The sequence below is a fragment of the Aspergillus tubingensis genome (genome assembly GCF_013340325.1).
Source record: "Aspergillus tubingensis WU-2223L DNA, scaffold_15, whole genome shotgun sequence".
Taxonomy (NCBI): domain Eukaryota; kingdom Fungi; phylum Ascomycota; class Eurotiomycetes; order Eurotiales; family Aspergillaceae; genus Aspergillus; species Aspergillus tubingensis.
This window is the reverse complement of record NW_023336289.1, coordinates 1,896,792-1,910,807: the sequence shown is the minus strand read 5'-3', so window position 1 is coordinate 1,910,807 and position 14,016 is coordinate 1,896,792. Positions and strand designations below refer to the sequence as shown.

At 48.4% G+C, this 14,016-nt stretch overlaps 5 protein-coding genes across 5 annotated transcripts; 3 read left to right on the top strand and 2 right to left on the bottom strand.

Annotated features, from left to right (window-relative positions):
- Positions 1 to 1,548: 1,548 nt before the first annotated feature.
- Positions 1,549 to 1,929, top strand: AtWU_11473 (uncharacterized protein; the record flags this gene model as incomplete). The annotated part of the gene is made up of 2 exons (XM_035506573.1): positions 1,549 to 1,660; positions 1,724 to 1,929. The coding sequence occupies 2 exons, from the start codon at positions 1,549 to 1,551 to the stop codon at positions 1,927 to 1,929; spliced, it is 318 nt and encodes a 105-aa protein (XP_035362466.1).
- Positions 1,930 to 6,223: 4,294 nt separating this feature from the next.
- Positions 6,224 to 8,060, top strand: AtWU_11472 (putative histidine acid phosphatase; the record flags this gene model as incomplete). Its single annotated transcript, XM_035506572.1, has 7 exons — positions 6,224 to 6,389; positions 6,447 to 6,531; positions 6,589 to 6,637; positions 6,702 to 6,830; positions 6,883 to 6,916; positions 6,968 to 7,225; positions 7,276 to 8,060. The coding sequence occupies 7 exons, from the start codon at positions 6,224 to 6,226 to the stop codon at positions 8,058 to 8,060; spliced, it is 1,506 nt and encodes a 501-aa protein (XP_035362465.1).
- Positions 8,061 to 8,360: 300 nt separating this feature from the next.
- Positions 8,361 to 9,403, bottom strand: AtWU_11471 (protoglobin family protein; the record flags this gene model as incomplete). The annotated part of the gene is made up of 3 exons (XM_035506571.1): positions 8,361 to 8,883; positions 8,939 to 9,209; positions 9,289 to 9,403. 3 exons carry the CDS (start codon positions 9,401 to 9,403, stop codon positions 8,361 to 8,363), a joined length of 909 nt encoding a protein of 302 aa, XP_035362464.1.
- A 1,971-nt stretch (positions 9,404 to 11,374) lies between these two features.
- On the top strand, positions 11,375 to 12,049 carry AtWU_11470 (potassium/sodium efflux P-type ATPase, fungal-type; the record flags this gene model as incomplete). Its single annotated transcript, XM_035506570.1, has 1 exon — positions 11,375 to 12,049. One exon carries the CDS (start codon positions 11,375 to 11,377, stop codon positions 12,047 to 12,049), a length of 675 nt encoding a protein of 224 aa, XP_035362463.1.
- Positions 12,050 to 12,270: 221 nt separating this feature from the next.
- On the bottom strand, positions 12,271 to 14,004 carry AtWU_11469 (uncharacterized protein; the record flags this gene model as incomplete). Its single annotated transcript, XM_035506569.1, has 1 exon — positions 12,271 to 14,004. One exon carries the CDS (start codon positions 14,002 to 14,004, stop codon positions 12,271 to 12,273), a length of 1,734 nt encoding a protein of 577 aa, XP_035362462.1.
- Positions 14,005 to 14,016: the final 12 nt, after the last annotated feature.

The following is a 14,016-nucleotide window of genomic DNA, read 5'->3' as shown; positions in this document are numbered from 1 at the left end:
GGTGGTGAGTGTGGTGATGAACGTTCTATGCATACTGGTGCGGGTATGGTTACGATAATTCGCCACCTTCTCAACGGACCTGCTCGGGCTAACTCCAGATTCCGAGATCCCGCATGGTTTTTCCCCAAGGATAGGCAATGAAGAAGCGTGGGAAGCGCCTCGGTTGTGACACGGATGGAATTCCAGATAAAACGAAGTTGAACAGGAAATTGACCCGTTCGTCCGGCGTAATATCTACCATGCGCCCAAGGGCTTCTTATGCATACAGGGACGTATCCACATGTACTAGGATGTTCGGATCACTGTCCTGCATAGGGGAGATTCAATGCCGCGGTCTCAGCCGATTAGGGTGGGCTTCCAATAAGAGCCAAATACAGTAGCGTCTTTGAACATACCGTACGCGGTATATTCTTCGTGTACAGGGTTCCCTGCTACCTGCCCCGTTCTTTTTCCACCCAGGGCAGTCCTATCTGCAATAACATGCAGTAGACCGGATGGGTAATAACTACGAATGGGACTCAGCCATCAGGTTTATTTCCATGTGACCAGGACCTATTGAGGCGGAGAGGTACATTGAACTAGTGGTTCAACAGACAGGCTATTGACGCCTTAGTTTGCAGGTCCGGCGCCTGCTCAGCCAATTATCCAACAGGATCTCTCGCGCAATCTAGATCAATAAGCAATGACTCGGTCAGTAAGAAGGGTTTCTCGGCCGCAGTGTTCCAGCTGACTCTCTGTTGGTAGGTGTTGGTAGGATTCCACGTTAATCACATTTCTATCGCATCATATTTCACTGGTTGTTATGCCAGGCGGACTAAGGACCCAAATGCCTCATACCACCGCAGTGGCCATTGTACTACGACAGAGCCCATCCAGTCAATGCTCATAGAACGCTTCAATGCACGCTGTATGTACTAAACATCCATAACAATCTAAGCTTACTGTTACAGATATCGAATATGCGGCAATATCAGACTCTTATGGACATCTGTCCACCCCCATACGTCATTCTCCGTACACTGCAGTAAGGTCGGTAAATGTAACGGTAATAATAACCACATCTTTATTATTTCGGACTACTAAGATGAGATTCTGTAAACCTAGTGAACAAGCTCCCTACTCTATGACAATGTGGTTGTTCAACAGCCACATGCACATATTAGTGTAGGAACAGTGATGTATTGTTTTGGAAGCCATTGATCACGCGAAATAACATAGTGAAGACCGTAGTACAGCATGACACATCTCATTGGGCAAGGGTAGCAGGCGTCTCTGCACCTTCAGCTGCTCAGCTGAAATCTATCTCCCATGATCGTCGATCATCGGGGTTTGCTGAAAGCTATCCTCGCTTATTACTCAGATAATCTCTTAAATAGTACCTATTATTATTTCTTTTGCTGTTCGTGGATGACATAAATATGGAAGGCGCACCTCAGCAATTCGCACTTCATTCAGCCTAGCATTCAATCTTCCCTCAGTTATAGCATCGAATCGCTCCACATTCAATACAACCAAGTTTACCAAAGGTTCAGCACGAGACCAACCATCATGAAGCTCACCGCGATCATCACTGCCGCTGCCCTGGCATTCGCAGCTTCCGCGAGCGCTGCAACGTGCACCCCAGGCTTGGACTACTGTTCATATGTATTGTTGGATGTCGGTGAGCTTGCCCTCCGAGAACCTACTGGTTTATTAAATAAAGCTGATAGTTCTTCCAATTTAGATCCCAGCAACAGTAATGCTATCTCGCAGACCTTACAAAACAGTGGAGGTGGCAGTTATGCCAATGATCAGGATTCATGGCATGGCCTTATATTCCATTGCAACAATGATCATTCTCTTACTTGGCGGAGGTGTGGCTATGATGAAATGTGTGACAATCAGGGCGCTGGCAAGAATGACATCTGTATTATTGCCCCCTTCTATTGAGGGTCTCAGGGATGTGGATGGAAGGCATGTCAGGGGCACACCCTTTCAACAAGGACTGGTGGAGTACGGGCATATGAGGAAGACTGGTGAATTATGCCTCGATGTAAGCAAGCATATAATGCGAGCAAGTGATAGTCTCTTCGTTGTTGCATACCCTACAGTAAACCTCGGGTGAAGGTCCGTTTTTGCTGTGACTGAGTCACGCTATGAGTGTAGACAATAAATACCGGTATCGTCATGGTTGCGCCGGTATGGTCGCCCCCAATGATCCCGTAGGCATGTTCCCATAAGGGGAATGATCGATCAAAATATAAAATGGAAAGAATGCAGATGTTGGGCGGCACTCGTTTGTGTCAACGTAATATACGCTGCTGTGTAATCCGCTACTTACGAGCATCAACCAGCCGATACGAATGGCACGATCGAAAGATAACACAGGTGTCTCAGCCGCCAAACACGGAGGACTATTCACCGCAGAATATGGCGAATTATGCGGTCGCACATCCGGGAAGCCCTCCTATCAGATCAGAAGACATACAGTAAGAAACGTATTTAAGGCAAATGAAGGGTTTTACAGCTCTCAGTAGCCGGATGCATGATCGATCCTGGAATCAATCTACCCCTGGTCAGCTACTTGAAAGTGCTTCAACCATGTTGTCTGCGTTATTGCTTACAATCGGCCTGCCTGCTCGCGAGCTGGTAATTACTTAGTTTCAGGCTCCACATCGACTAATTTCATTTGAATTCGCATCAACTCACAGGTAGTCGTACTCAGAAGCAGCAGTTTGCAGAAGCGACCGCTGATTTCAATTTACCCTGCGTCTAGAAATGACATACCCAGGGAACCTTATGCCGAGAGCGTTCCAGCTGGTACGATACTTATATAAACGAATAGTACCCATTCATGGATCGCGTCAATCACTCATACTACTAGTCCTAGAGCACTGACATTTTTGATTGCGTCACGGCAGTGAACCCGTAGTTCCCGCCCACGCCGGCCACCCGCGCGGATCGGCCGCCAATCCACTATCATACAATGGACATAATTTCATTATTGTTGTATCTTGGCTAATGGTGTAGCTGTTACTTCATAACTCATTTCCTCAATAGGTAAATATTGAGATGTTTATTAGAACTCTTGTAGAACTTTCAGTTAATCATTTTATGCTCCCATACTCCCAAGATACATTGTATATATTCCTCTCATAATCGACATGTTCCAAGTGGGGAGAAGATTAGGCGCGGGCGGCAGCTGCATAGAAGAATAAGATCTTGAATCAACAGACTCAGATCAAGCACCCATGTTAAGCTTTAGGTGAATGTAAGAACAACTGGATCCCCACTGTAAGGCCATTCGGAAAGGGCTTCTGTGACAGAGATATTAATTAAAATATTAGAGCTGATTGTATATTTGTACCAGAAATTTCTATGGTGATTGCCCTACGTCACCTAATCACTTTCCTTTTCCCATCCAAGACACACAAAAACCGGTTTATGGCCAGTCTATTCTCTGGCCCTCATCACAATCAAAACTCGGAATAAGCAACTATATACTTCATGAATCGGCAAATGAGGCCGCAATATCTATGTTCTCAAAGGATTAAGTTGCATGAATTAAACCTAATTTTGTGCTTACTCCTTGCCCAAGCTTAGGCCATACAACTGGGCCAACTCAAGACAGATTTTGGTATGTTTCGGGCTCCTGAGGTTAGAGTGTAAGACTGATGAAGACATGGAGAATACCACGCTTATCTAAAACATTGGACTGCATGTAGTATTCTCATTCAATTACTTCTCTCAAGAGGGGCGTGTTCTTCGTGCACTTATATTCGTGGCTACTCATTAATTCAAGGGGCATGGGTAACTGTTCTTGGATATATTTCTCCACCCCTATGCAGGTAACGTGTCACAAGGACTCTGTGGGGATCGGCGTGCATGAACCTACTGTGTCGCGGTGGGAGGAAAGATGATGGATGAACTACAACCCCAAGTGCGGGGAACCTTGTTAGCTGAATCCGAAACAGACTGGTCTGGACTAACCCACAGGGTAGGACAGAGAATCTGCCCGGTTCCGCTCTCGACATAGCAGCCAATGGCAGTCGTAGGAGCCACTGTGGGGGAGTCACGGATCATCTGCTGCGCCATGTTCTCCATCCGCTGAATGCTTTTGTGGTTAAAGAATGATCAGAAGCTGACGTGAACATATCAATTTTCATGCATCCAACGACTCGGGTGTGCTGAAAGTAAAAGCTACGACACACTGGACAAAGGAACAGCAGAAAGCGAAATTGGCGTTTGGATTCGAGTTCACAAATCCTGCTGAGCCTGTTCTCTGCAAGAAAAGCCCGCAACAGAGTCACTAGACCGATAAGCTATGACGATACGGTAATGGCCAGGGCAGCGTTAACTGGGGCATGAGCGCTCTGACTCACTGTGTTCGCAGGCCAGAAACTCTCATTATAGCCCTAGATATGTGCATTCGAGTCGAATAAAGAGGACAGGATTGGGACTGCCAGGAATCATCATCCCGCCTGCCGTCTTTCATTGGATATTGTACCACAATAGCCAAACACCCAAATTGTCTTTACTCATGGTACGGGTCATCGGTCATATTAATAAAAGTTTCAGGTGGTTGTCATCATCCTTCAACCCACATCCGTATATATGCAACAACGTCTATATTCACGTGCTCTACTTCTACCACTTGAGAATGCTAGAGATATTTCCCCAAAGAATATGGGTATTCAATTGCAATTGCCAGTGACCTTGCATAGCTCTAAAGAAAGGCTGCTGGCATGCCATGCTTCTCACGCTCTCTTGGCCTTGACTGGCGACTGGTAACTGGCGAAAGATATATTCTAGTGCGGGCCTTTACTTGCAAGTTCATGGATTGATCTAGTAGGATCGAGTATGGTGGTCAAAGCACGCTATGGCACATCTAATTGTGTAAGCCTCTTATATCTCACTCGGGAATTCCAGCTACTTGGTCATTGTATCACCATGAGTGCCGATCGCTGTCTTGCAGAATGTCCTTTACCCGCACATGCATCAGATAATTCAAATACCAGACAGTCATGAATACTCTTCTATCCTCCACAGGCCGTATATAAGTACAGCACCACTCTCTTCATTCTCATGGTAACCCCAAGTTCAATTCACACTGTAAGAAAATAAATATCAGATAAAGAGGTAATTTATCTTTATCCGAGTATCCATTGCTTCTCGTCCCTCAGGATGAAGCTCATCCCAATCTTCACTACCTTGGCCCTTGCAGGTGCTACCAGCGCCGCCACCTGCACCGCAGGGTTGAATTATTGTGCCGATACTCTCGCACCACTTGGTAATATCCCATTCCTTAAGCCCTCCCGGGTGGTTTAGAAATACTCACTCTCGTTGCTTTGTAGACAGCAACAACAATGACGCTATGCGGCAGGCCATCACAGCCTACGGGGACTCAGACAACGCAATCAGGATGTGGACATGGGACATATACGTCTTCCATTGCAACAACGACCATTCACTCACAGTTGCTGAACGGTGCGCTTTTTCGTGTGAAGATGGAGGTGTTGGTAAGAATGATGAGTGCGCTTATTACTAGTTGAATGACTAGTCCGTGTAGAGGTGGCTAGTGGCACAACCTTTCAACAAGGTTTGCCGTCGTTTAGATATTGTCTTTTGGATGCTAGATATTGGCTCAATTGATTTATTAAATTGAATTTAACACAGCGTTCTATGGCACATCTGCTAATATCTATAATATGGATATACCATATTTGTTGTCGCTATAGTCTAATCTACACTTAACCGAGTCTTCGTGGAGGTAGCCGTACCATAGTACTACTAATAATAAGCGCTTTGTTGTGGAACAACAGATCATGGCAGTTGCGAAACCGGGAGTAGGTGTAAGAGTTGGCAAATCGCGAAATCACGTTGTGCTCCATCTTATGCGATTGGCCACCCCGCTCGGCAACCGCAAATTACTTTGAAAAGGCCACTTCGCGTCGTTTAATTTCGACTTAATATGCTTCTGGCACGTGGACGGACTATAGGACGGCAAAACGCATTCCATCACTAGCGCTACTACTAGGAGTACTTAGTCCTACCGTCGGACGCGACCGCCAACTGTTTTTCTCCTATGACATGAGACCCTACGTACCAGCTGCAGGTGCATCCAGGGTATGAAAATCATATAAAGCTATCTGTACATCACTGAACAGTCCGCCTCGCCCCTGAACCGTTGGATGGTACAACCTTCGTTCCATTGTTCTGCCAGTCTTCGTTTTATCGAATTAACATGGTGAACTCATTCAGGCCGTCGGTCAGTCCTTTGTGGCTGTTGATAGTGGTTAGCTGGAGCAGTGCCCAAGTCCTGGCTCCCGCTAATGATATCTTATCTCCGTCGACCCCGACAAACCAAAACCCCCTGCAATATGCCGGCGGAAATAGCCCTTACTTCGCTGGTACGAACCCTTTTCCTTACATTCTGCGGCGATAGTGGTCCTTACTTGTATTCCCAGGCCCCAATGTCTTCGGTATCGACAGTAGCGTCCCAGATAAGTGCTCGGTCCAGCAAGCGGCGTATGTCGTGAGGCACGGCAGCCGGTAAGTGCTCCACGACGTACTGCGCCCAGGTCCTTGAGCGCTAAGCTTGGACTGCAGCTTCCCAGATTCTGGCTCCTATGAATCATGGGTTGGTATCAAGGAGAAGGTCTGTTATCTCCGTCACAGTAATGTGTCAGGGCACAGCCATTCTTTCTAACCTCCGATACTAGATCCAAGCTGCTGTCAATAGCACCGGCTTTGAGGCCCGCGGATCACTGGCCTTCATCCCAGAATGGACCCCAGTTTTGACCAATCCAAGCCTGCAAATGTCTCAAGAGTCAATGACAGGATGGAAGGAGGTACCTGCCCATTCACGAACATCAACACGGTATGAACACTAATTGTGTGTAGGCGACCGATCTGGGCTACCAGCTACGGGCCCGATGTAAGACTGCAGCCCCATGCCCATTTTCATTGGTTGCTAATGTAATGTCAGATCCCCACTTCTACGAAGATGGAACCCCATTCTATGCATGGGCGAATGCTTACCAGTATCCTCTAAATGAGTCGCGAGTCGTTCAGACCGCCCGTGCCTTCGTTAATGGGTACCTCTACGAGTATGCCGACACGTACGGCACTGTGGTCAGCGTGAACTCGACCGGTTCCGTCAGCGCTATCGGGAATTCCCTAGGACCGTCTGATATGTGTCCTGCATTTTCCTCAATATCCAGCGGGGGAAATAATGTTACCGATTGTAAGCCTAAGGGGAAGTCCATCCGTGCGACCGGGCTAACTCCGTGACAGTCGACGCTACCTGGACTCCCAAGGCGCTCGAACGCATCAACTCCCTCGTCAGTGGCAATCTCACCTTCGACGAGAGCGACATTCTCTTCTTTCCCTATATGTGCGGATACGAAAGTCAGATAACCGGACGTCTGAGCCCCTGGTGCGGAGTGTTCACCGAGGACGAGCTACGCAACTACGCGTATTCGCAGGATTTGAGCTACTACTACAAAGTCGGCCCTGGCTCTGTTGGTCCGGCCAAGGTGCTCTTCTTACCTTTCCTCAACAGCTTGATGGACCTCTTAAGTAAGGGTCCGGGTCAGGTTGGAACCGATGCTGATGGTGGTAACTTCACCGTTCCCAACCTGATCATGGCCTTCTTGAATGACAATCAGATCGCGGAAATGACCGCTGCCATGGGCATCTTCGATGACGAGCCCTCCCTACCCATCGACCGGCTCCCCGCCCACCATCTATATGACGTTGCCAATTGGATCACCATGCGAGGCACTGTTGCCTTTGAAGTGTTGAGTTGCGAGGTCGAGTCTCGACGCCGAATGAACGACAAAACCTATGTCCGCATACTGTTCAACGACGCGGTCTACCCCATCGCCCACTGCCAAAATGGACCAGGCCGTAGTTGTCTGTTGGCAGATTATATGTCCCTTCTCGGGAAAAGGACCAAGGCTGCAGGGAGCTTCGATGAATATTGCAATGTGACGGTCGCAGATGCCCCTAACCCGGTCGCGGGCGCCAGCTTCTTCACTGACCTGAGCCTCGACTTTTTAACCTTTGTGAAACCGTGATTGCTGCCATCCGAGCTACTTTGTGGTGCTGGAGAGTATGTCTGAAATTCTTCTGTATAAATCTTGTGACTTTTGAGTATATATGAAGTTCTACTTCAATCATTGTCGGTGTTTGGGGTCTTCTGTCAAACTTGGCATAGCCCGACCGTGAAAGTTTGCCCGTCAATACCCGGCTGTACATACCTCACCTCCTTCATTCGAAGCCTAGTGACATAGTGCATTTTTATTCTCATACAAAATGGCTCTTTACTATGTAGGTCAATATCAACTGCCATTTTTGTCTGCCCCGTGATCCTCACATCACCGAGAGCAGCGGCCAGACTCGGTATCAGACCAAACCTTTGTTTCGTACGACGGCGCATAATCGGGTGAAAACGGGCACGCAGGATAGTCCGTGGCCGCTTGCTGTGTGGCGATGCTGATTGATGTGCGTGCAGTCGACTGACGATCGGAGAAGATGCTGGCTGATTCTGCCTGGAAAGATGAGGTACTCCGCACGCTGCATGTCTCCTCATCCCGCTGATCGCGTGTCTTCGCATTGGCGTTAGTCGCGTTTGTTGTCGATTTCTGATCTCGATGCATTGCCTCAACTTCCGTCTCGAACTCGGCACCGTCCCTACATCGCCATCGAGCAAACAGATCATTCTGAATCCAGATTACTTTTCCCAGGGCACGGATCAGCGCAACCCGGAAGGGGAGTGACATCTTCTCGCACCCCATCACTCCCTCGATGAGCACATCTTGAATGTACCCGAGACACGCGCCGATGTGTATGTATTCCACATCAAAGGATATCATGCGGTCTTTCCCCGTATGCATACGCCTAGTTGAGGTGTCAGTTTGGCAGATCCAGATTGTCAAACCAGTCCGACGCTTACCCGACTTTGTCGAGGTACGCCCAGAATTCGATCTTGGTCGGATCAGAACATATTCGGGTAATGTACCAGCGGAGGAACATTCGGCGACATTGTATATAGGGGCTTTTGAACTCGGGATACTCGTCAAGATCCTCCTCAGATGTTGTGCTGCGAGTCTTGAATACACGGGCTGTTATATCTGCCTCTAGAAGCTTGGAGTATACGCGATCGACAAGGGTGGGTGCTAGTGCTTTGATGTATTTAGATCCTTTGTTTAGTGCAATAACATCATCTGGAGCATTGTGTCAGTGATATAGTCTGAACTGCCTCCGTCATGGAGACATCTAGACAGGAGATACGGGACGACTGACCGGCAGTGAAGCCAATAAATTGTTGCAGATAGCGAACGCGAGCCTCAAGATCTGTATAGAGGGCTTTCCGATCGACATGACGAGGTATGGCGCCTAAGCTGTTGTAGTCTCCCATGTTGTATACTAAAGCTGTGAATTGATTCTGGTACATCTAAAGTGACAACCTAACCTATCGCCACATGGCATTCCATGCGGGGGCCTTACTTATAGCCTGCCTTGAAGAACCCATGCAAGGGCGTCATTCAATCTTTCCGTTGATGGAAAGTGATGCATCCACCTTGGTTGCCGTCCATGCGCATTTAGGGTTCCGAGCTGCCTTGTCCGCGGTCGGGTCTGGCAATGACAAGCGAATCACCAGGTGAGTGGCAACAGGTATCCCCGCTATGTGGCTTCTACTGAAACTCTGCCATCGATGATAGTATCATATCGCGTGGGTGACAGATCCGATCGACTAGCAAACTGTTCGAGTTATTGCAGAAACTATGAATAGCTGCGGCAGGGGAGTCGCCGAACTCCCTCCTGTCTCGGCCGGATTCCCAAAAGAATCATCCTTCATTCCAGTGAAACGTCAATTCTCGTGTGTGATATAGTCTCTATTCTCGCAGGCTCTGACAAGTGTCATTGATCGCGCATTTTGACCCCTCGTTTGTTCTGTGACACACCAAATGCATGCAAGTTATTCTTTCAAAGGTTCTCCCGTCATGGCGGTCTAGTCCAGGATCCGTGCGAGAGACGCGTACATCCTGCGCGTTGGGTTGGATCCCTGTCATTCGCGTGGCGGAGAACCGTCCACTTGCAGATACGCCTCGCGTCTGAGGATGCTTTTTAGTTCTCAAAATAGAGTTTTCTTCCTTGCTGTGAGGAACGACGTGTTCTGAAGACCTCATGGCCCCGTGCGGATCCGGAAGACCAAGAAGCCATCATTAACAATAAACACCGCCAATGTAAACATCAGCGTGGCCGTGTTGCCAGGTTACTTGTGATACCAAGTCTTGTGAGAAGCCCGAAAGATCTGCTCCCACGGTTTCGACATGACAAAGGGGTAAATGATCTCATATAGAAGCGATAGTCTCCGTATGGAGTACAACTAAATCATGATGACGGATCGAACATCTGACGGCTGGAGAACCTCGCAATATGCAGAATTAATAGCTTTATTTTCCTCTATTGCATGGCCTATATTTTTGAGTATTCTCTGTTAGGTTTGACACGAACGGAATCGACAATCCTTTCCTAATTGGCGCATCCCTTGCACCCTGGACCTCTATATTACAGCTCGTTACTCCGTATTAATTCCCACAATCTCAAATCAGATGTGGATATGAGAGATAATTGCTGATCTATTTCACGTGAGGACACACCGTTGGAATAGGAATACAACTGTGATTATCAGCAATAACTACGCCTATGACCAATGCAAGGCAGGAATGGAATATTCTATTGTTCTTCCGGTCCTCACCATTCATCATACATTAGTTTCCGCGTTCTTAGGGGGTGGCGTGAGCAGTTAGCCGTCCCATTACACATTATATATGGTAATGACAATCAGTAGAAATTTCGATCTTTTACTATAGCGCTAATAATCTCAGCCATTCACTTCAACAGTCTTATAAGAAGAAAATCAATAAACAACTAAATAAATAAGGAAAAAAAAAAATAAAGAAAGAAATTAGTCCTAGATATTCCCTCAGATGATTTTGTATTACCTTGATGGAACGGATGGTTGAATATAAATCCTGGCAGTAAGAGGGATCCTTTACGCGCTCAATCTACCTGCAGCTGTAGCCTTGCAAACCGCCCGCGCATTGTGAGACTAGAGCGCGGGTAATTCGCAGGGCTGGGGGCCATATCCACCAATGTGGGAACGAAAATGGCATGCTGACATTGAGTACACAAGGCTGAATACCGGTGATTCCGTAGGCTTAGATTTTTCTTATTTGCTGCTGACGGTGCTGACAAGGAGAGAGCAGGCCTCTCCCTTCACAACTATCCAACCTGCTGGTTAACAATTCACTCTTCCAACCATCCCGCTTGTACTTTCTTGCTTGCCATCTCAGCTAACTTCACTCTCTGCGTCAATCTCATAATGACCTCGGCTTCTGCAGATGATGGAGTGACAATTGCTCTCACCCTAACATCGAGTTCGCCGACTCTTTCGCTTTCCTCTTCCCACTTTCTTAAGGTGTTTGTGCGCGCCCGCATCATCGATTCCACGTGCCCCGGCCGATCAGTCACCATCGCTGCCGACCGGTCAGTCTTTGCAGGCGAGGGTTTAGAGATCGGCGTTTTTGGGGCCGGTCTTACTTCCAAGCGTAATCCCCAGCGGATGATCAATTTTGGTATCATTAGACCGCGCTATTGTGACAATTTTGAAGGGCCAAGTCTGGCCGAAAGGGGATACCGCCTCCTCACTATCCCAGCCGATGGTACGAGTATCGTGGTCCCTTATGAAATATCGTTTGATCGGCTGTTCAAACATTCCACACTTCGTCCGGAAGATATTACATCCGGGCAAGAGTTCGAGATTAAAGTCAACCATGGTGGATGTGAGGTCTTGTGGTGGTGCTGGGGTGATGTAGAGGGAGACCTCAAAGGGAAGAACCTACACACATGGTCGGAAGGAGGGAATTATTTGTGCTCGTTTGATGAGCGGCCGAGTGAAAAGGTGATCGAGGGAGGGAACTACATCCTGGGAGGGGATGTGGACAAGTTCGAGGTAGAGGATCAAACAGGGCCAGTCGCTATCAGGATGATCGCATAGCTTCGGTAGCTTCCAATGTAATCTCTATCATGAGCACACTCTCAAAGATTTGCTGAAGGTTCTCTAAATACACCTTGCCTTAGATGGCAATGAAAACACTGATTCAACATGGACCGCGATTGGTAACTAGCCTACGGGTTGAGGTATATTCCAAGAGGATGATCAAATGGTCTTTCATTGCGCTATAGTATGCTAATCAAAAGACAGATGCTGGCTCGTAGTCAGAGCCGCAATCCCTCCGCTACGCAGTCCAGCACCTTCGCGCGAAAGTCCAGAGAAAGTTCCGGATCACTTCCCTTGCGAAAGTCGCCACTAAGGCAGGCCACAACTGCAGAGGCATAAGCGCTACCCATCTCCTTGGGTAGGTCGCGTTGGGCCAGCGATGTTAAAGCAGCACGAACGTCGCGAGCCTTGGGTAGTTTGCGAGTACGCTGGCCCTCTTTAATGCGTGTTTCAAATAGGCGAGACACTGTCTTCCACAACCCAATTTCCAACAGAACCACCCCTAACGCGTATATATCATGGAGCCGGGAAAACTGTCGTGTGGGAGCGCCCTGACGGTCGGGGTGGCGGTAAAGGTTGGGTTCAATTTCAAAATCACTACGCATATCAGTCGCTCCCTCGACCGGTCGGGCATAACCCCAGTCGCTGAGGAATGCGAGAAGGCGCGGCTTTTGTAGTCCGCCTTTGTTGGACGTCGCGGTTGTAGTGAGGGTCAGTTTGGACATAAGCTCAACGCCATTGTCTTGCGTCTGCTCAAATAAAAGAATACCTCGACTCCAAATGTTCTTGTGCAACCAGAGCGAACCGTGGACGTTGAGAGTGGTTAGTGCGAGGCAGTGCGCGATGGCGAAGCGATCCTCAAGCGATGGCTTTGTGGGCCGCTTGGTCTGAGGATCTACTTGGTTTATCAAGCTGTGCAAGGTTGTCAGGTTGTTCTGCACTGCGATCGAATTATCGTCAGTACCGTGAAGTGGGAGTCGGTACGCAAAGACGGTCCGCTCCTTCTCTGCATCATCCTTGTATCCCAGGCACTGGAGGGAGTATATCGTTGGTTGTGACACCTCAGCAGCCTCTTTCCCCTCGGAAAACGTGGCATTCTGGAGGAGCCAAGCCAGGTCCCGCAGTGGTGCCTTCAGTTCTGCGATCTCTTCTTCATCAAGATCATCATATCGCAGACGACGGTCATAGGGGCGAAATTCCAGGACTACCGGAGTTGATTGATCCTGATGAGTCCACGAACCCAAGTGGAATCCATCCGATGCGCTGTTGGACTCAGTAATGGTACCCTCGAGTTCTTGAAAATCAGCTGGCGCATGAAGAAATGCTAGTTGCTGTCGTTTGACCACCTCTTCTAGTCCCGTTCCTTGCACTTCGGTCGCTGCTGGCGGCGACTTCGCTGTGGAGCCATCCGTCAGGGTGTATAAGGCCTCCTGGGAGAAGTGCTGCATGAGGTCTCGCAGACTGTCTGTCCATTCTTTGTATTCGGCCAAGACACCCAGGAGTTTCTTCTTATCAAAGAGTGCCCAGTCGTATCCTTTCAGCTTGATTTCTTTGGCTTTGGCCTTAGTCCGATCGAGGAACGACTGTTTCCATTTTCCTCCCTTCGGCAGGGCATCGTCGCCGTGGTCTAGTGCTGCAGTCGAGGCATCCAAGATCTCATACTCTTTCACCAGAGCGCGATATTCAACCAACACGCGACCCATCTTCAGCAAGAGGTTACATATTGTCTCTCCGACCCAGTCGGGAAGCTGTCCTGGGAGCAGAAGACCGCGCTTTTTATCCAAGAACCGACGCTGGAAGAACTCCAACGATGTCAACTGCAGGTCCAATCGAAGCTGAATGGCGGCCCGATCATCGTCATAGGCTTTAACGTCTGAAATGACGCCCTTGATGAAGATGGTCACTTGGATGACTTGCTGGACTGCAGTGACTGCGGTACCATAGACATCCATTTTGGCCAGCCT